This window comes from Petromyzon marinus, chromosome 27, assembly GCF_048934315.1.
Source record: "Petromyzon marinus isolate PM22_M1 ecotype Great Lakes invasive population chromosome 27, UKy_Petmar_22M1.pri1.0, whole genome shotgun sequence".
In the NCBI taxonomy this organism is placed as follows: Eukaryota; Metazoa; Chordata; class Hyperoartia; order Petromyzontiformes; family Petromyzontidae; genus Petromyzon; species Petromyzon marinus.
This window is the reverse complement of record NC_133693.1, coordinates 3,485,713-3,507,510: the sequence shown is the minus strand read 5'-3', so window position 1 is coordinate 3,507,510 and position 21,798 is coordinate 3,485,713. Positions and strand designations below refer to the sequence as shown.

The 21,798-nt window shown below is 53.4% G+C and overlaps 1 protein-coding gene across 3 annotated transcripts; it reads left to right on the top strand.

Moving 5' to 3' along the window:
- Nucleotides 1-916: 916 nt before the first annotated feature.
- Nucleotides 917-21,528, top strand: LOC116946626 (neuronal acetylcholine receptor subunit alpha-2). Of its 3 annotated transcripts, none has more exons than XM_032961720.2 (7): nt 917-1,568; nt 1,975-2,391; nt 5,186-5,343; nt 8,869-8,913; nt 10,225-10,334; nt 12,113-13,247; nt 18,675-21,528. In XM_032961720.2, exons 2-7 carry the CDS (start codon nt 2,046-2,048, stop codon nt 18,828-18,830), a joined length of 1,950 nt encoding a protein of 649 aa, XP_032817611.2. In that variant the 5' UTR covers nt 917-1,568; nt 1,975-2,045; the 3' UTR covers nt 18,831-21,528. The 3 variants fall into 3 exon arrangements, with proteins under 3 accessions (XP_032817611.2, XP_032817612.2, XP_032817614.2); XM_032961721.2 differs by having other exon boundaries at nt 917-2,091; nt 2,329-2,391; XM_032961723.2 differs by having other exon boundaries at nt 917-2,091.
- Nucleotides 21,529-21,798: the final 270 nt, after the last annotated feature.

The following is a 21,798-nucleotide window of genomic DNA, read 5'->3' as shown; positions in this document are numbered from 1 at the left end:
TGTTGTGGTTTTCACAACTGATGATGATTGCTTGTGTTGGAGTCGAAACGTCGTGAGAATTTTATTGTTTTATATTTTTATTATTCTATTGTTTCCCTTCTACGTGACTTTACCGAAAGAACCAAGAATATACGGAGGATCTTTGTATCTGATGATTATGCTGCTGCTGATGATGCTGAAGTTAACAGTGCAGTGAAAGTGATGATACTGCTTATGATTATGGAAAAGATGATCATGGCTAATTACACAATGTAATACAATTTCTGTTCCTGGGTAGTAAGTAAATGTTATTTCGTAATTGCGTATGTATAAAAGTATAGAAAATGGCTATTAATCCCCACAAACTTTGCTTTTGTGACCAGGAAAGTGATATTTGATGGATAAGTATTGACGGTGATGATTGATGGCTTATTTTGATGAATGTTGATAATTGGTGACAATGATGCTGGCTAATTGTTATTAATGACTGATTATTAAATCATAATTAATGTAGAATGATGCTCATAATTACTGGATAATTGGCAATACGTGGTTATTTTTGATAACCTTTGGGGAATGATAACTAAGGACAACTGATAACGTATCACTTGATATTTTTTTTATGACTGGCGATTGAAGTTCCCAGCGCGTGTAGTGCACTGAATACATTTCCTGACGAAGCTCCCAGCACGCGGAGCGAAAACGTCGGACATCATTGCCATCATTGCGGTACGGCACAATGCCGAAAGTACGTCTGGTAAGAGCTCCGATGAAGAGTGATCACTCGCAACTCATCTCGTCCCGGCGACGATCCCCGTGGTCTTGGATGCCCTCTCTCGGTTGGATGGGTCCACTGCTGCTTCTGGCTGAGCGCCGTTCTCCTGCCCCTCTCAGCATACCCCCCCACCACCACCCCAACCCCCCACCCCACCCACCCCACCCACCCCCCCACAACGCCAAGGGGTGCGCGTCCTCGTGCCGGTGCTTCTCCAATCCTCCCCGAGCCGGCACGAGCGACAGCAGCAGAGCAGGAGCAACAGCGCAAGCCACGAGCGACTAAGGGAGGGGACGGCGACTCTTCACGGTTTTGACGAAGAAGATCCACGCTGTCTTGTACTTGTGCGCACACACACACACAGTCTCGAGCTAAGGTTACATGTCCACGACAGTCTACGCGGTAGATCGCCCGCAGAGTGGACATCTGGCCATCCCGTGGCTTGCGCGGTTCAGCTTGGCTCGCGGCGTGGCAGCGGGGGCAATGGGGGGGACGAAGCGCGCGCCGTGCGCGACCCGCGGGATGGAGGCAGCGGCGCTGTCCGCGTGACAGCGGCGAGGAAGGGAGACGCGGAGATACGCGCAGGGGGAGCCGGGAGGGAGACACGGGGACCGGTAGACGTGGAGGCGGGGAGGGAAAACACGGGGTGATAAGGAGGGAGGCACGGAGGCGGGGAGGCGGGGAGAGGGAGACGCTGGCGCAGGGAGACACGGAGACAGAGACGGAGACGCGGATACAGAGAGAGACAAGGAGCCAGGGAGGGAGGCTTGCTCATTGCTGAGCGGGTGAGGGAGCGCGCTTAACCCAGCTAAGCGTAAGTTCCCCTCGCTGATGCTGCTGATGCTGGTGGTGGATGCGAGTGGTAGGGGATGATTGTAATTTCTCGCCGTTCTAGATAGTGCTACTATTGAGTGGGGGTGGTTGTGGTGGTCGGTAATGGCAGCTGATAGCGAATAGTGGTGGTGGTGGACAGCGAGTGATGATGTTTATGATAGCGGGTGGTGATGTAAGTGGCAGTGATAGTGGGTATAGCAATGCTGGTAGTGAGTAGTCGTGGTGGTAGTGCGTGGCGGTTTTCGTGATATTGGGGTTGGGTAGTAGCAGTGGGTATAGTAGTCGTGGTGGTTGTGAATAGCAGTGGTGGTGGCAGTGAGTAGTATTAGTAGCGGTGAGTTGTTGTGGCGGTGATGGTTTTGGTCGTTTTGCCATCTTCATCAAAGTAATGTCCGGGTGTCACGGAGGGGAAGAGACCAAGGCTCTGGGAAAGACTGCGGCTCCGTGAGCCGAGGCCATGCGGGGTGGACTTCTCACGCTGGCTGTGCTGCTGGGGGTCACGGGTAAGAGGGGGGAGACACCCCGGGACAATCATCGTCGTCGTCGTCACGATCATCATCATCATAATCACACCGGGTGTATTCGACAGTGTGTGCTGGCGTCACTCTCCAACTCGTCACATTTGATAAATTATTTGCAAATTTGTGAAAGCCACGTAGCATCATCCTCCCCCCCTCACCCCCTTAATGACAGACTCATTCCCGCTCGTATGGTGACTGCGTACATCTTATGCTGCACAGGGACAGCTGCCACTGAGGGGGTGAGATGTGACGCAAGGCGGTTTGAGTTGTTGGGGTGTTTAGGTAAGCGTCCTGTTTTTTGTAAACCCTAATCATCTAGATCATAATCATCTCCGTCACCATCGTAATCATCGAAACAATAATCACGATCAGAATTATGATCAACAATCGCGATGGTTTCTGTCATCGCAACCACCATCATCACAATCGTGATCACGATCGTCATCACGACCATCGTCGTGGTCACAATCATCCCCGTCATCGCGATCATCATCGCAACCACGATCACAATCACCGTGATGACAAATCATCAGAACAACCGCGATGAGCGCGCATTGACGCGCTCGTGAAGACATTCATCAAGAGGCCTTTTCAGTCGAACAGGGAAAAAATTACAGCAGCAGCAGTCGCCGCCGTATTTCTCAAACGTCTCTTATGCAAGTGAAAGGCTCAGCTGAAGCGCATGGAATCCGTGAGAATGCCAGCGGGCTTATTATTATTATTATTTTCATCTTTAAAAGCCGAGCGCACAGCTGCGTTAAGGACATTCGCCCCACGTGTTTCGAGTGGTTCTAGTCACGGGGGGGGAGGCTGGAGAGGGCTGAGCCCCCCTCACACCCCCTCCTGTAGGATCAACACCCCCCCCCCAAACCCCCTTTAAAATTATTTGTCAAATAAAAACATGTTGGTACAAAATTTAGTACAATTGGCCATCGCAACCATTGCTCAATTACATAGGGGACCAGAGCAGAATGCACGATAACACAACAGCAGGTCGCATTGCCGTACGTACACTAATTCTGTTTCACAATTAACATTTGTCGAACGTTCGTTTGACATTTACTGTATTGTGCCATGCCCCCAACCCTCTTGAATTCGTGTACATCTCCCCCCTCCTCATTTAAACAAGATCAGGCTACCGAGTTGTCCTGGAAGACTGTGGAGAAGTGACCGTGCCACAATGCGGTCACGTCTTATCCTCAAACCGTGACATCGAAGGCACGGTGGAAGGTGCCTAATTCGCCCGAGTCGGAGGCTGTTTGTGATGACCACGTGTGCGCCAGGCATGTTGGCAGTGCGGTGCTCTTTGCGTGGATGTCGCATCCGATGGATGCGGAGGAGAATCTGTGCGAGCGGTAGTGTAGCGGTTCGCGCGCTGCAACTACGAATCTGGCGACCCGAGCTCGATTCCCACCAGCGACGATTATCTGGTACCAGTTCTAGGCCTCCCCTAGGTCGTCTCAGCCTCAAATTAGTACCTGGTGCGGTGTGTAAACATCGCCGCTGGGGAGACAAAGGCGGTCGGGCGTGGTGCTGGCCACCCACCTCCTCGTGTGCCGTGCCGGCCTTCATAGGTGCTCGCTAACAGCACTTGCCCCCAAAAGTATGTCAAGGCTATACCGGGGGATCATTGTCTTTGTGCACCTCATTACCCCGTGAGGGTGACGCCCGTAGCACGCGTGCGAGTTAATTGATGTCACTTCATGCGATCGAGGTGGAATGCGGCGCGTGGTAGACAAGTCCGCCCGACGTTCCAACTTCATTTAGTCAAACGCTATTATTCATTATTATTGCACAATGCTGCCGTGGTGTTAGCACTCTGGACGACTTGCAATCTACAATTCGCATGATCTATCTCCCGGCGCGGAAGCTGAAACAATGAGCAAGATTCTTACACCCCCCCCCACCACACTCCTCAACGTCGCTGCCCACTCAGCAATAGATATGGGTAACCCTATCTCTTCCAAGACGTCTTGGTCATCTTGGAAGAGCAGGTCAAACGTTACCTCGAGAGGACTTCTCTAGAGCTCTCTCAAGCGGAGATTCTTCATCCAGCAGTGGCGTCAGCAAGGAATTTTCAGGGCTGCGCCTTTGCCTTTTCGGACACGCATCAGATCTCATAAGTATAAATGTTTAACCATACTTAAACAGAACGAGCGGTTCACACAAGCTGACGATCGCTCACCGTGGACGGTGAAGCCCCATGGCTGGAGGAATCGAACTCAGGCGGTCGAGGTTTGTAGCCGCGGTTGCATTCGTCAAACGCCGTGCGTCACCGCCCGCCGCAAGCCGATCGTGAGTTGGCTGCGGTGCACGCGTTAAACATTTGCGAGCGAACCGTCTCAAGCGAGAACAGCATCATCAGCATCATCAGCGGCAGCAGCAGCAGCAGGACTCTCGCACGATCGAGAGCCTCATTACCCCGTGAATTTCAGTGCACGGCTCTGCTTGTCGTAGTACGTAGTGCGTCGTACGTGGTGCGTCGTACGTAGTACGTCGTACGTAGTACGTCGTACGTCGTACGTAGTACGTCGTATGTAGTGCGTCGTACGTACGTAGTACGTCGTATGTAGTGCGTGGTACGTACGTAGTACGTCCTACGCAGTACGTCGTACGCAGTTCGTCGTACGCAGTACGTCGTACGTAGTACATTGCACGGTCTGCTTGTGGTCGTATGTAGTAAGTAGGCGATCATTGCATTTTACGACGGCGTTTCGCCTGCCGAGTCGACCTAGAGGTCAGACTGCCCTCGCTCACTCACACGGTGCGCCTCTGAGCCACGGGAGCTCAAGTTCAACATCGTCGTCGTCATGCTCGTGATGTAGCGTCTATCCACTGCTGGCCAGACGTCCTGGAAGGGGCGGGGGTACCCACACTTTATCCCAAGTGGGGGGGGGGGGGGGGGGGATTTAAAAAACTTTTCCCATTGTGTCGACTGGCGCGCCGGGAGGTTGCATCGAGCCGGCGGCCTCTGCACCGCGGACAGCAATCCCGCTGAGCACCACGACTGCAAATATGTTGTTGTTGTTGTTGCCGTTGTTGTTTTAAATCTCTGCCGGGTGGGATTTGCGTCCAGCGCTGTGCCAGGGCCTCCACCAGGGCCGTTGCCATGCCGAGAGCCGCCTCTTCCGCCGCCTCTTCCGGCGCTACAACAAGTGGTCGCGTCCCGTGGCCAACGTCACCCATGTGGTGGACGTCAAGTTCGGCCTCTCCATCGCGCAGCTCATCGACGTGGTGAGCCACTCCGCCGCGCCGCTCCGCGCTGCACGCCACCGGCAGTGGGCAAGGGCTCGGGCGGAGCTGCCGGTGCCGCCCGCGGGTCAGGCGCGGATCTCGCGACTTCATTTCACGCGGCCCCGTAGCCAGCCAGCCAGCCCCCTCCCCACCCACCACCCCCGCCACCCACCAAAAGACAAAGATCCCCCGTATAGCCTTAACAGACTGGTGGGGCAAGGGCTGTTAGCGAGCACCTATGAAGGCCGGCACGGCACACGAGCGGGTGGGTGGTCAATACCACGCCCGACCGCCTTTGTCTCCCCAGTGGCGATGTTTACACACCGCGCCAGGTACTAATTTGAGGCTGAGTCGACCTAGGGGAAGCCCAAGACCGGATCAGATAATCGTCACTGGTGTTGGCCGTGAGGGGGAATCGAACAGTGGTTGCCGGGTTCGTAGCGCAGCGTAGCGCTAACCGCTACACCACCGCTCCCCACCCACCACCACCCCCACCCACCACCACCTCCCCACCGACCACCACCAACAGGGAAACACCGCGTTCCTGTGTTCTTGTTGTTGCACGCTCAGTAAACTCGTGAAGGTGACAATATTATTTTTCGTTATCGCTGGATAACTCTGCTATATGTGTGCATGTTAATGTGTGGTTGGCACCTGGGTCTGTCCCGTGACCTCCTCTGCCATCGAGCCTTCGACACTTCACGTGGCCTCAAAGCGCACCTTGCCTGGCACAAGCGCCGTGGTGAGGTCACCGCCACTTAGTGGCGAATGGCGAGTTTTGTCGACGTTAGCCTCTTCAGCCCTCGGGAATTAAAAAAAAACTTCCTCCTTTGCACGAGACACAACAACATAATCGTCTCCGATTTGGCCACATACGGCGCGAGAGAAGTTCAACTCACAATGCATTGGAGGCTCCTGTCCTACAAACACCAGCTTGGCCGTTCGCCAGCGTTGCTTCGAGTTTTGCTTGTGTGTGTTTTGAACCACCGCTGCTGAAATGATGGCCTCTAGCAGGCGGCCGTGCAGCTGATGGGATGTGTAAAAACATTAAAACTTGTCTGCTTAGTCAGTGCCGGATTAAGCTAGTGCGGGGCCTGTAGCATATGTTATAAAGGGGACCGAAATACAATTAAAACACGTTAATATTAAAACACATTAATGTTTAACTTGCATAGTGAAGTAATTGTATTTTGTCATTTGCTATACAGCCAGATAATCGCTAACCTTAAACACCCAGTCGTTCATAAAAGTTGAAGGCAGTATAGTACTATAGTAAGAGAGCAAATGCAGAATCACTGAACCGGAATGGATAGTTTGAAAGCATTTAACGCAGGGTCCTTGAAAGTGCGGGGCCCGTAGCTACTACATGTGTACATACTTTTGCGACTCAGATAACCGTCACTGTGCTTAGTTAATCCCGAGTCAGACTCGCTCCTCCACCACCACCACCACCATCCACTCGCTGGCGATTCCGATGAGTCATCGCGATTTGATTCAACAAACGATTCTTTAAACAATGATCCCGTCCTGTCTACCAATGTGTGGTGGATGTAGCGGCCTCTAGTGGTTGGCGTGGTCATGTGAAATAAGGGTGTATACGGGGATTCGTTCAGAGTAATTGAAAGCTTCGAATCTAGTAGTTGAAGAGTATCGATTCTGAAGCCTCACGAGAATAAATACTTGGAATTTACAGCCTGGTTTTTTTCGACCCTATGCCGGATGAAGGCCTCCCCTCCCCACGGCGTGGGGAGGGGAGGCCTGGTTGGTTCTGAGCATACTTCACCGGTCCGGTCACCGTGGGTGGCCCAATACACATACCACTCGCTATTGATGGTTAGTCGTTGAACTCAGGTCGCCGGGGGTCACCGGCCCGCGATACACTGATGCATTGTCACATTCGCGTGAGTAATAAACAACAGCAACTAAACATTAATGTGGAGTGGTGGCGCAGTGGTTAGCGCACACGGTGCCCGGTCGCTTAAGTTCAATTTCTGGCCGCGGATAACGCCATTGGCGAGTCATAGAATCCTTGGCCACACTACCCTCACCACACACTACCCATGCTGGTGAAGTATGGCCACATAACCCCCATGGACCGACCTGGTGCCGAGGAAGCATTCACCCAGCACTGGATTATTGATACAAACCTAAACATTATTATTATTCTATATAAAATTCTGCAGGTTGTTATAATAATGCTGTATCAAATATATATGCCGTTTAAAGGTTGCCCTTGACATGGAAGGAAACCAGAGACTCCGGAGAAAACCCACCAACACAGAATCAGAATACGTATTCATCCCGGAGGAATCCGATGAGCTGTAAAGCTCTTTTTCACAGATGTCCACCAGAGGGGGGGTGACACTCAGCGATGCCATCTCCTGGCAACACCTAGTTAGCCCCACGCCTACTACACCTGGCAAGCACTGATGCTGGTGACCCATCCTAGCACCAACCAGATTACTCATCTCAAGCTCTAAGCAGGCTCCAACCTGCTTAGCTTCCTAATCCCCGATGAGACGCGGCGTGATGTGGTCCGTATCGACTTGGAGTACATCGGGCGATTGAATTTGAACGCTACACACTGCGCAGTTGCGTTTTGTTTCGTGTGTGCGTACACACCAAGGGGCCGTCCATAAATGACGTCACGCACCTATAGGGGGGGGGGGTTAGACATTTTTGACGATGTGTGACGAGGGGGGTTATTTGAGAAATGTGACGTCCCTTCAAAATGCGCAACTTTAAATAAATACTGACAACGCGTTCTACTTAATTAAATAGACGTTTTAATAAATGTTTTCTACAACATCAGAGTGCAGCGCCACATTAAATACGCACTACAATGACAATAGTTTAAAGCGATTTGAAGGATGTTTAACATTTTTTTGGGGGGGGGGGCAGAGCTTTGTGACGTCATATTTGAGGGGGGGGGGGTCTGACTTTTTGTGACGCCGTGTGACGAGGGGGGGGGGGGGTCAAAAATCGTCAAAAATCGCGTGACGTCATTTTTGGACGGCCCCCAAGCCACTCACAGACCCAGCGTTCTAATGGAACGGTTCAAAGTGGCTCTTTGACTGTTGCCAAGGTTCCCCGGTGCCCGAGATGGTGCCTGGCACGATCAATATGTCACCATCGAGAAATCAATCGCATTGAAATCGACGTCAACCAGAGAGCAATTAGAGAGGGTGCACACGATGTGACAACTCGTGCCAATCGGGCATCGGACAGAGACTTCTGTCGCGCGTTAATCGGATGTCACTGGCAGGGCCGTCAATCTGTCGGGGGGGGGGGGGGGCTTGGGGGTGAGGGGGGGTGAGGGCCCTCCCGACGCTTTCAAACCGAACCATAAGCATGACATCTGACACCGTGACGTCGAAGTGCGGCCCCCCCTCCCCCCCCTCCGAAACGAGGGGCCCGGGACGGTGCCCCCCCCCCCATCCGCCGCGTACCCCTAGGGGACGGCTCTGGTCAAGCGCCGCGATTGTGACCCGGCCGCCCACCCTGTGTCCGCGTCTCTTCCCGAAGGACGAGAAGAACCAGATGATGACGACGAACGTGTGGCTCAAGCAGGTGAGCGTGGTGAGCGTGGTGGTGAGCGTGGTGGTGAGCGTGGTGAGCGTGGTGAGCGTGGTGGTGAGCGTGGTGGTGAGCGTGGTGGTGAGCGTGGTGAGCGTGGTGAGCGTGATGGTGAGCGTGGTGGTGAGCGTGGTGAGCGTGGTGGTGAGCGTGGTGGTGAGCGTGGTGAGCGTGGTGGTGAGCGTGGTGAGCGTGGTGGTGAGCGTGGTGAGCGTGGTGAGCGTGGTGAGTGGTGAGCGTGGTGAGCGTGGTGAGCGTGGTGCGTGGTGAGCGTGGTGAGCGTGGTGAGCGTGGTGAGCGTGGTGAGAGTGGTGAGCGTGGTGAGCGTGGTGAGCGTGGAGCGTGGTGAGCGTGGTGCGTGGTGAGCGTGGTGAGCGTGGTGCGTGGTGAGCGTGGTGCGTGGTGAGCGTGGTGAGCGTGGTGCGTGGTGAGCGTGGTGAGCGTGGTGCGTGGTGAGCGTGGAGCGTGGTGAGCGTGGTGCGTGGTGAGCGTGGTGCGTGGTGAGCGTGGTGCGTGGTGAGCGTGGTGCGTGGTGAGCGTGGTGCGAGATTGTTTTGGGAGGTGTGCCGAGCGAGGTCGAGTGGTGAAAGCGTGGTGAGGATGATGAGCGTGGTGAGGATGGTGAATGTGGTGAGTATGGTGAGTGTGCGGTGACGATGTTGGTGAGCGTGGTGAGGGTGCGGTGACGATGGTGGTGAGCGTGGTGAGTGTGCTTTGACGATGTTGGTGAGCGTGGTGAGTGTGCGGTGACGATGTTGGTGAGCGTGGTGAGTGTGCGGTGACGATGTTTGTGAGCGTGGTGAGGTTGCGGTGACGATGTTGGTGAGCGTGGTGATTTGCGGTGACGATGGTGGTGAGCGTGGTGAGGTTGCGGTGACGATGTTGGTGAGCGTGGTGAGGTTGCGGTGACGATGGTGGTAAGCGTGGTGAGGTTGCGGTGACGATGTTGGTGAGCGTGGTGAGATTGCGGTGACGATGGTGGTGAGCGTGGTGAGGTTGCGGTGACGATGGTGGTGAGCGTGGTGAGCATGGGGCCTGCTGCAAGCAAAGGAATGAGCGCCCCCACGCCTCGTAGTCCGGGGCCAAAAGTGGACACCACCGTAGTTGCACCGCCTGCACACTCGATCGCTAAGATCACCGGGCATTCATTTGTCGCGACTCACATCGTGGGCAGCGGAGGGCCGGGTGCTGCAAACTCCGTTTGTTGTTTTTGTTGTTATTGTTGTTTATGTTGTTGTTTTTGTTGTTGTCTTTGTTGCTGTCGTACCGCGCTTTGTTGTTGTTGCTGTCGTCGTTATTGCGCAGGAGTGGCACGACTACAAGCTGCGCTGGGAGCCCACCGAGTACGCCAACGTCACTTCCCTGCGGGTGCCCTCCGAGATGATCTGGATCCCGGACATCGTCCTCTACAACAAGTGGGTGGTGCCCCCTTACCGTGCCACCGACAGCTATCTCGACATCACAATCAGAAGACGTAGTTGTTACGGGAAAATCAGCAAGACGTAGTTGTTACAGGAGAATCAGAAGACGTAGTTGTTACAGGAGGATCAGAAGACGTAGTTGTTACAGGAAAATCAGAAGACATAGTTGTTACAGGAGAATCAGAAGACGTAGTTGTTACAGGACGATCAGAAGACGTAGTTGTTACAGGAGGATCAGAATACGTAGTTGTTACAGGAGGATCAGAAGACGTAGTTGTTACAGGAGAATCAGAAGACGTAGTTGTTACAGGAGAATCAGAGGACGTAGTTGTTACAGGAGGATCAGAAGACGTAGTTGTTACAGGAGTATCAGAAAACGTAGTTGTTACAGGAGAATCAGAAGACGTAGTTGTTACAGGAGGATCAGAAGACGTAGTTGTTACAGGAGGATCAGAAGACGTAGTTGTTACAGGAGAATCAGAAGACGTAGTTGTTACAGGAGAATCAGAAGACGTAGTTGTTACAGGAGGATCAGAAGACGTAGTTGTTACAGGAGGATCAGAAGACGTACAGTAATTGTTACAGGAGGAATCCGATGAGATGTAAATCTCTTTTTCACAGACGTGTGTTTCCACAACGCGAATTGGATAGTTAAACGTCTCGCCAATTTTGACGAGATGTAGACTACCTCGCTTGATATGCAGGAGGTCGTGGGTTCTATCCTCGTGGTCGCATGGATTTTTCTCCGAGTCCTCCGGTTTCTCCCTCCACATTTAGAATCAACGTGCGTTGAGAGTATTTGGCTGCTATAAACCTCCAGGTGATAAGCCACTTCGTTGGGCGATCATTTGTGGCCAGGTCGCTTCTGAAAAATGTCTTCATAGCTCAGTGGGCCTTACTTGGTAAAATTAAGTTTAGTTTATAAAACGTGATAAATGTATTCGGAAACACATTTTTTTATAACGCGGATGCGAGTTGGATATAACGCCATTGAGTGAACAGAACTACGTCGTGCGAGCCGGAGTAAAGCAGTCGTACGGCTGCCTCGGCGTAGGATCGCACAAGGCGGGATGCTGTTGGATCCTATTAGATGCTACCCACGCGACTCAGTCTTTGTTGAGTCATCATATACATCTCACCGTGTTATCGCGGACTGTGTGTTGTTATAACGCGATTTTTGTTCGTCAGGGACGCAGCTACCGCGTTCTGAGAGAACATACCGTACTGCCTCTCTTCGCCAAGCATTCTCCCTTCTCGTGCCCTTTCACGATGTCCATTTTCGTGACCGGGCATTACCGCTTTTCTCGCCGAGATTTCTGCGCCGGAGTCATATCCGACGATGCTTGATGTACGCTCGCTCATCACGTTGAAGGGCGCTCGGGGCAAATGGCAAACAACGCGACAGATTCGGGGACACACACTGTAAAGGACACGCAGGCAAACGTTGCGGACCGACTGGGAGGAAGATGCGGGGTCAACGGCGTGCGGCGCGCCGCCGTTGACCCAGAGGCCTCTTGTTCATGGGGCGCAATTCAAATTTCGTCCAAGCGAAAATTCGCTCAATCGGGAATTCGTAAATCGAGGAATGGCCGGTATTGTTTCGTCATTTCCAATTGTGTCCCGATTGTCCCGTCGGCGTCACGTTACGTGCGCACGTTTACGTACGCACATTTTACGTCCGCCCAACTTCTTACCACTCCGTACGTAGCCAACCACGCCGCTAATCGGAGCGTTGCGTTCGCCGTCTCCCCCTCCGCCCGCGACGGTCGCAGCGCCGACGGCGACTTCATCGTGACGCACATGACCAAGGCGAACGTGCACCACAACGGCACGGTGCGCTGGACGCCGCCCGCCATCTACAAGAGCTCCTGCAGCATCGACGTCACCTTCTTCCCCTTCGACCAGCAGAACTGCACCATGAAGTTCGGCTCGTGGACCTACGACAAGGCCATGATCGACCTCAAGAGCATGGGCCGCAACGTGGACCTCAAGGACTACTGGGAGAGCGGCGAGTGGGCCATCGTCCACGCCGTGGGCACGTACAACACTAAGAAGTACGACTGTTGTCCGCAGGTCTACCCCGACATCACCTACTCGTTCATCATCCGCCGCCTGCCGCTCTTCTACACCATCAACCTCATCGTGCCCTGCCTGCTCATCTCGTGCCTCACCGTGCTGGTCTTCTACCTGCCCTCGGACTGCGGCGAGAAGATCACCCTGTGCATCTCCGTGCTCCTGTCGCTCTCCGTCTTCCTGCTGCTCATCACCGAGATCATCCCGTCCACGTCGCTCGTCATCCCGCTCATCGGCGAGTACCTCCTCTTTACCATGATCTTCGTGACGCTCTCCATCGTCATCACGGTGTTCGTGCTCAACGTGCACCACCGCTCGCGCGGCACGCACTGCATGCCGCGTTGGGTGCGTCGCGTCTTCCTCGACCGCGTCCCCCGCTGGCTCGTCATGAGGAGGCCCCAGAGCGTGGCCGAGGCCGCCGCCGCCACCGCCGCCGCAGCCGCCGCCCTCGCCCCGGCCGTGGCGGACGAGGCCCCGAGGACCGCCGTCGTCGCCGGCGCCGTCTCGGGGGACGCCGCCGAGAGGGCCCGGGGGCTGCCCGGGAGGCTCAGCACGCCGCCGTCGCCGCGTCGCTCCCGCGAAGACCTCTCGCCCGACGCCGCCGCCGCCGCCGCCGCCGCCGCCCGCGAGTCGCCGACGGCGTGCGGGTTCGCGCCGTCTCTCCCTCCGCAACCTGCTCCGCTTTCCCAACAGCTCACGCCTCCTCCTCCGTCGTCTCACGGAGACGACTACGCGGACTGCAGCCGCTGCGCCTTCTCGCGCAACCTGCTGCTGGCCGTGGAGGGGGTGCAGTACATCGCCAATCACCTGCGCGCGGAGGACGCCGACTTGTCGGTAACGCGGCGCCCTGGGCTCGTTTCACTTCGACCGGGGGCGGTGTCCCTGCGGGTAACCGCAGGGCAAACCGCAGGGGACTCCGGGTCGGGTGGTGGTGGTGCCGTGGCAAGGGCGGGTGGGGGGACAGGCAAGGGCGGTCCGAATGTGTTGCCGAAATGTTGGAAATTAGGCGAGCATTGGTGCGTAACGTTTTTCATGGGGGGGTACCGCAGTAAGGGGGGTGGGGGCAGTGGAGGAGCGGTGGGGGACACACCATGTCTCGTTGTGACTCTGGATTGGGGTCGTGGTGATAGAAGTGCCCGACTGAGCTCCGGTTATTAATTGGACGAGGAGCCGGGCACAGGCAGAGATGGGAAAAACAAGTTCAAATTACGTCACCTAACTTGATACACGCTTGATTTGAAGCTTTCGTGATTGCAGGAATCCATACTCTTTGGTTCTTTCGGTAAAGTCACGTAGGTACAAAATAAAATAAATCACGACGTTTCGGGCGCAACACAAGCGCCCGTCATCAGGTGCTTTCCCACCTACGTGACTTTACCGAAATAACCAAAGAGTATTGATACAGGCTACCAATGAACGACACGTGGTCGTTCACGAATTACAGGGAACAAAAACTGAAAATTGTGCAAAGGAGTACGGAGACGTCTGCTTGGATCGAGAGAGAGATTGAAACGGCTTGGGGGGGGGGGGGAGCGACCATGGCTGATAATTATTTTTTTATGTATACGTCTGAGTGGGTTCCAGCAGGGCCCACTGCATTGAGTTGTCTGGCCAGTTCCACTCAGCGTGTATTCAGACTCGCCAACCAACACATTTCACGAATAAATAGAAATACGCCGTTAATTTTCACAGCGGCGCTACCTTCGTCCCACGATCAATTCACCCGCGACGCGCCCGATCTTGTCAGACCTTGCGAAGCCAAGCAGGAGTTGAGCCTGCTCAGAGCTTGGACAGCGCTGGGGTTGGGTGACCGCCACCGTGGGTCCATCTCGAGGTGCAGTAGACAATTTGGGCAGCAGGGAGCGGTGCAGGAAAACCCATTGATGTCCCCCTCCACCCCCACACCTTCGCCTCAATCGGCACTCACCAGCGTGGTGAACTATGGTCCAATATAACGCATCCAGCAGTGGATGGATGAAAAATAAATATATATCTCAAATGTGCTGCGCATGTACGACATGCTAAAACTATACTCTTTGGTTCTTTCGGTAAAGTCACGTAGGTATAAAATAACATGTTATTTCTGCAGTCACGAAAGCTTCAAATCATGCTAAAACTAAACTACATTTAAGCAAAAAAAAGGACCAGATAAGGCCCATTGAGCTGTGTAACTCTTTTTCAAAAGCGACCTGGCCACAAATGATAGCCCAACGAAGTGGCTTATCATCGTGTGGAAATCTATTGCTGTCAAATGCTCCACACGCGTGATGTTGATTCTAAATGTGGAGGGGGAAACCGGACGACGCGGAGAACAATCCACGCGACCACAGCGAGAGAGAGAGACACGCAAACTCCAAATATACGGCAGGGTCGGGATCGATCCCACAACCTCCTGTATACCAGGCGAGGTAGTTAACATCTCCTAGCCACCGTGATGATGAGAGAGAGAGATACGCAAACTCCAAATATACAGCAGGGTCGGGATCGATCCCACAACCTCCTGTATACCAGGCGAGGTAGTTAACATCTCCTAGCCACCGTGATGATGAGAGAGAGAGAGATACGCAAACTCCAAATATACAGCAGGGTCGGGATCGATCCCACAACCTCCTGTATACCAGGCGAGGTAGTTAACATCTCCTAGCCACCGTGATGATGAGAGAGAGAGATACGCAAACTCCAAATATACAGCAGGGTCAGGATCGATCCCACAACCTCCTGTATACCAGGCGAGGTAGTTAACACCTCCTAGCCACCGTGATGATGAGAGAGAGATACGCAAACTCCAAATATACAGCAGGGTCGGGATCGATCCCACAACCTCCTGTATACCAGGCGAGGTAGTTAACATCTCCTAGCCACCATGATGATGAGAGAGAGAGAGAGATACGCAAACTCCAAATATACAGCAGGGTCGGGATCGATCCCACAACCTCCTGTATACCAGGCGAGGTAGTTAACATCTCCTAGCCACCGTGATGATGAGAGAGAGAGATACGCAAACTCCAAATATACAGCAGGGTCAGGATCGATCCCACAACCTCCTGTATACCAGGCGAGGTAGTTAACATCTCCTAGCCACCGTGATGATGAGAGAGAGAGAGAGAGATACGCAAACTCCAAATATACAGCAGGGTCGGGATCGATCCCACAACCTCCTGTATACCAGGCGAGGTAGTTAACATCTCCTAGCCACCGTGATGATGAGAGAGAGAGATACGCAAACTCCAAATATACAGCAGGGTCAGGATCGATCCCACAACCTCCTGTATACCAGGCGAGGTAGTTAACATCTCCTAGCCACCGTGATGATGAGAGAGAGATACGCAAACTCCAAATATACAGCAGGGTCGGGATCGATCCCACAACCTCCTGTATACCAGGCGAGGTAGTTAACATCTCCTAGCCACCGTGATGATGAGAGAGAGAGATACGCAAACTCCAAATATACAGCAGGGTCGGGATCGATCCCACAACCTCCTGTATACCAGGCGAGGTAGTTAACATCTCCTAGCCACCGTGATGATGAGAGAGAGAGATACGCAAACTCCAAATATACAGCAGGGTCAGGATCGATCCCACAACCTCCTGTATACCAGGCGAGGTAGTTAACATCTCCTAGCCACCGTGATGATGAGAGAGAGAGATACGCAAACTCCAAATATACAGCAGGGTCGGGATCGATCCCACAACCTCCTGTATACCAGGCGAGGTAGTTAACATCTCCTAGCCACCGTGATGATGAGAGAGATGCACAAACTCCAAATATACAGCAGGGTCGGGATCGATCCCACAACCTCCTGTATACCAGGCGAGGTAGTTAACATCTCACCCTGCTATTATCGATATAGTTCGACCGCGTAATTTACGTCGGTGATACTCCGTGAATCCTCGATCTCCGAAACTCGAGGCCGCACCAGGAGATCTGGGGGTGCGAGACTGTGAATGGAGCGGGCACGGCGCCTGTAAATCGCAATGCTATCTATAGTCGCCGGCTCTTTCGTGCTGAGCTGGCTCCACGATAAATTACCATTAGCGTCAATTCGGCCCATTACCCGGGGGTCCTCGACCTATAAGATCGGCGCCGTAGATTTATTGAGTCCCCCCCCCCCCCGGTTCCCCAAGCCACTCGACGGGGGGTGGCGTTTATGGCTTTCACGATTATAGATCGGAAAATCGTGAGATCGCGGAAAATGCTCTCGGGCGTGTTGTGTGTGTTGTGTCTGTGTGTTGTGTCTGTGTGTTGTGTCTGTGTGTTGTGTCTGTGTGTTGTGTCTGTGTGTTGTGTGTGTTGTGTCTGTGTGTTGTGTCTGTGTGTTGTGTCTGTGTGTTGTGTGTGTTGTCTGTGTGTGTTGTGTGTCTGTGTGTTGTGTGTTGTGTCTGTGTGTTGTGTGTTGTCTGTGTGTGTGTTGTGTTTGTGTGTTGTGTCTGTGTGTTGTGTCTGTGTGTTGTGTGTGTTGTGTCTGTGTGTTGTGTCTGTGTGTTTTGTGTGTGTGTTGTGTCTGTGTGTCGTGTCTGTGTGTTGTGTCTGTGTTGTGTCTGTGTGTGTGTGTTGTGTCTGTGTGTTGTGTGTTGTCTGTGTGTGTTGTGTCTGTGTGTTGTGTCTGTGTGTTGTGTCTGTGTGTTGTGTCTGTGTGTTGTGTCTGTGTGTTTTGTGTGTGTGTTGTGTCTGTGTGTTGTGTGTCTGTGTGTTGTGTTTGTGTGTGTCTGTGTGTTGTGTTTGTGTGTTGTGTGTGTCTGTGTGTTGTGTGTGTTGTGTCTGTGTGTTGTGTCTGTGTGTTGTGTGTCAGTGTGTTGTGTTTGTGTGTTGTGTGTGTCTGTGTGTTGTGTTTGTGTGTTGTGTGTGTCTGTGTGTTGCGTGTGGCTCAAGAAGCCGCCGTGCAAATTATCCATCCGCCAAAGATGGGGCCAACTACCAACGGACCAGCTCGCTCAGCCTGAAGCAAACTTGAGAACGAGAACGTTTAAACGGCCCCAAGGAGTCGCGATGCGACCGGCTTGTGTCTGAAGGCAGAGTAGGACTTTTAATAACCCGTGGAAGGGCCAAACAAAGACAAAGACCCCCCCGAATAGCCTTAAGAGACTGTTGGGGCAAGGGTTGTTAGCGAGCAGCACCTATGAAGGTCGGCACGGCGCACGAGAGGGGTGGGTGGCCAGCACATCACCCGAGCGCCTTTGTCTCCCTAGTGACGGTATTTACACACCACACCAGGTACTCATTTGAAGCTGAGTCGATCTAGGGGAGCCCAGGATCGGTGCAGATAATCGCAACTGGTATTGGCCATGGGCGGGAATCGAACTCGGGTCGTTTGGTTCGTAGTGCAGCGCGCTGACCGTCACGTTTCACCTCGTCACCTGCCACTGCACGCGGGACTTGCAGGTACAAAAGTGGCTGAGCATACTAAACTTAACAAAAACAATATTCCCCTCTAGGACCCGATTAGTGCAGCCAGGACTTAATTTTCATGGAATATTTTCCTGGGAACCCCAAACCGCCCCTCCCTCTCCCCCCCCACCTCCCCCAGACCCCTGGACCTCACCCCTGGAGGGCTGTGGCTGGCATTCAGGCCCTAGTGCGGCTAAGATGTCTGTGGTAACGGATGAATCACATTTGGGGTCCGTTTCGAAGCGTTAGGTCTCTCGTTGTTGCCACGGGCTGTGTGAAATGAAGTCATGGGCAATGTTTGGCCCATGGATCGTAGCCTCCCTGCCAATAGTCCATACGCATTACCGTATTCTCCAGACCAGGGGAAAAGTAAGACGCACCCCAAAACCCGTGCCTGCTGTCAATATGTTTATATACATCTGTAAATCCGCACACACAGATGTTGTTTGCACTTCTTTCGCACCCTACGTAGCCAACCACGCTACTGGAATACAAGACGCACTCCCCAACTTTTGGTTTAAAATACAGGGGAACATGCGCGCCGTGTAATCTCCACTCTCCAGACTCCTACGATTGTTCTAATTGTTTACCAAGGAAAGCCTCAATGAGTCTCAATGCTCCTTTTCAGGAGGATCCTGCCACTTTTTTCCCCAATAGGAGACGACGTTCCTTTGTGTACTCCCAATTGAGTAATATGAAAGGTCGTTTTTCTGCCTTGACATGTTTCGGCCAATACCATTTTACATTTTGTTTGTGGTAGCTATGGGAGGGCGAGGAGCATACAAACGTCATGCAGGAATATGCCCCAGTCGGGAATTGAACTCGTGTCCTTGCTGTTGTGACGCTCTCTCCCCGTCCCATCCCACCCCGTGCAGGTTAAGCAAGATTGGAAGTACGTGGCGATGGTGGTGGACAGGATCTTCCTGTGGACCTTCATCATCGTGTGCATGATGGGCACCCTGGGGCTCTTCCTGCCACCCTGGCTGGCTGGCATGATCGTCATGGGCAGCAAGCAACTGCACGTCGACTGAGCGCGGGCAGGCGGTCGAGCGGGCGGTCGAGCGGGCGGTCGAGCGGGCGGTCGAGCGGGCGGTCGAGCGGGCGAGGTCGCGGATGGTGAGGTGGCAAGTCCGGAGCGAGGTGACTCGCTCCGATTCGCCCCCCCCCCCACCCCCACGTCCGATCTCGCCGCGTCCGAAACAGCGGCGGAGGCACGGCTTAATATCTCACCGAATAACTTCCATGTCTGTCGCCCACTAAGACTGGGGAGAAGGTGGCACGTGAGCAGCAGCAGCCACGGCCATAGCGAGAGCTATACTGGACGCGATGTGCAGAGTGCGAATATATATTTTTTTGGGGCCCGCCAGCCTACATACTCCCGGCCGAAATGAATCCCTGGGTCTGGGTGTGGTTATGGAGTGTGCAGGCAGTGCAACTGCGCCACAGCCCCATGCCCCCCCCCCCCCTCCGAAGGAAGTTCAGTCGCCAGACTACGAAGAGGTGGGAAATCCATCCCTTGCACCAGGCCCCGTAGCAACTACCATTCCACGCCACTGGTTGTGAGTAGCGTGCTTTCACTTCCCATGTTGCCATCACCATAGGTGAGCGAAGTAGATGTTGTGCACGTCAAAATAAACATTTACAAAACATTACACGTCTGGTTTTAGGCGCAGAAACCTGATTTAATTAAATGTATGCGCGTATGACGCTACCGACTTGCTGTAGGTAGCGAAAATAAGTTTCCAAGATGTGCTAAGGACTTTCATAGATTCTCACAACAGCAAGTTTTCAAGAAATCCATGTCTGTTCCCATTAGGCACGTGGCGCCTGTTTTCCTTATATTTAACCCGATCGATTTACGGGATAAACACTCTAAATATAGATAAACACTCTAAATTTAGATAAACACTCTAAATTTAGATAAACACTCTAAATTTAGATAAACACTCTAAATTTAGATAAACACTCTAAATTTAGATAAACACTCTAAATTTAGATAAACACTCTAAATTTAGATAAACACTCTAAATTTAGACAAACACCATTCCGGGTCTCCAAATAACTTTTTCGATTCCAATGAGCGCTGTTTTTTCGAATATAAATCGAAATTTATTTGGAAGATGTTTGATCTGAGACGCGTACTTATTTCTCAATAGGACTCCTACTCGCTCGATATGCAGATCGGATCCAGTGAATGAGTTTTGAGACTGAGTAGGCTGCATGCGATAGATTCCGTCAAATCACAGCGACAAAGCAGGACACTGTCGTAAAACTCGAGCGGTGAAACAGATCACAGCATCAGTGACCAGTGGTGACCCATCGGAAACTATTCTGCTGTGAGAGAAAACCAAACCGAGCGATAGTTGTGCCCGTGGCACACCCCGGGGAGGGGAGCAGACTCAATGATGTAACGAATGGGAAAAGGAACGGGAAAGGGGAAAGATAGAAGAGGAAGAATGGAAAAAAATAGGGGGAAATATGGAAGAAACGGGAGCAAATGGTCAGGAGAGATGAGGATAGGAAGAGGCTACATGAGGCGCTCGACCCCGCCACTGCTGCTGCACGGAGCGGTGTCTGTTTCCACAGGGGGTGGGGAGAGGGGAGGGATTCAGGTTGGGGCGTGGCCACAACACAAGTCACGTGACTTACGGAAGGCTTGAGCTGATTTAGACGGATGGACGGTAAGACTCACCCAACTTATTCCGATCAAGGTAAAAGGTCAACGTTTGATTCGAGTCAGTTGAGCTGAAAGCTGGAGGACGACCGCCGAAGAGATGGGGGCTCATGTTCAGTAGCCAGATGGGGTCTCATGTTCAGTAGCTAGACGTGTTGTGTCATTGCAGGACCGTGGTGGATAGCAAGGACGATGGGCATTCTTAATTCAGCAGTGGATAGACCATGTCTGATCATGTGGAGTTGAGCTATATCGCTTAGTTGTATTTATATTGCAAAAGGGTAGATGCGCAGCCTTGCAATGTCCTTGCTCATGCCACTACTGGCGGAAGCGCCTCCACTAGAGGGCGCTCGAGAGAGAGAGAGCCGCTCTAGTGGGTATTTGGCCTACTCTTCCATGCCGGCCAGACGTCTCGGAAGAGACGGGAGGTTCCCACGCTTCAGCCCGTTGCACGCGACCAGCCATCCGACGTAAATGTCTTGACTTCATTTAAACTGCTGGGGTGGACGGAGGCGGCGGCTCGAGGGAGACGGGGGAGGCTTTAAGAAACTTCCCCCACCGTTTCAAGCTGACAGCCTGGGTGGTGGCAAGGTCCGGTGCGCTCACCATTGCACTCACCGTGGCATCATCTCCCACGAATCTCTCTATTCGTGGGATCGTGGGAGATGCGGCACGCCGCTCTTTGCGAAGCGTCGAGTTCGCACCCGCACGGCGTCCCCGCACGCGTTGCTCATTAAAGTGCGAAAAGGAAAAGTAACGGCGGGGGGGGGGGGGGCAACGGCGGCCCTGCGATTAATCCCCGCTCGCTCCATCCGCTGGCTGCAACGAGACTTGACGAGTTGGCGTCGCCGTCGACCGTCTTGACGCTCCGCGTGCCCCGGGCTCAACGCACGCACGGCCAAGGGCACAACCCTCTCCGCACACAGCCTGCCTGCATGAATTGCGTATCGTCCAGCAATACCACGAGATAGATCACGCAACACGCACACATAGAGCTGATGCATATATATACACACGTGTAAAGTTTAAAGCAATAAAGTGGTTATACCTCTTGACCAATTGTCTGGTGCTCACGAAATTTCGCGTCGCGGCACAACGGGGCCCCAGGCTCCTTCGCCCGCTCACATGGGGGGTCGGGGGGGTCGAGGGGGTTTGGGGGGGGGGTCGAGGGCGTCGGGGGGGTTGATGGGCGGGGTCGGAGGGGTGGTTAGGGGGAGTCGGGGCTGTCTGAGGGGGGGGGGGGAGTCAGAGAGGGGGTATTGGAGGGGGGGGGGCTGTAGAGCTCTTGTGTGGGAAGCCACCGTGACGGTGACGTCACCCACTGT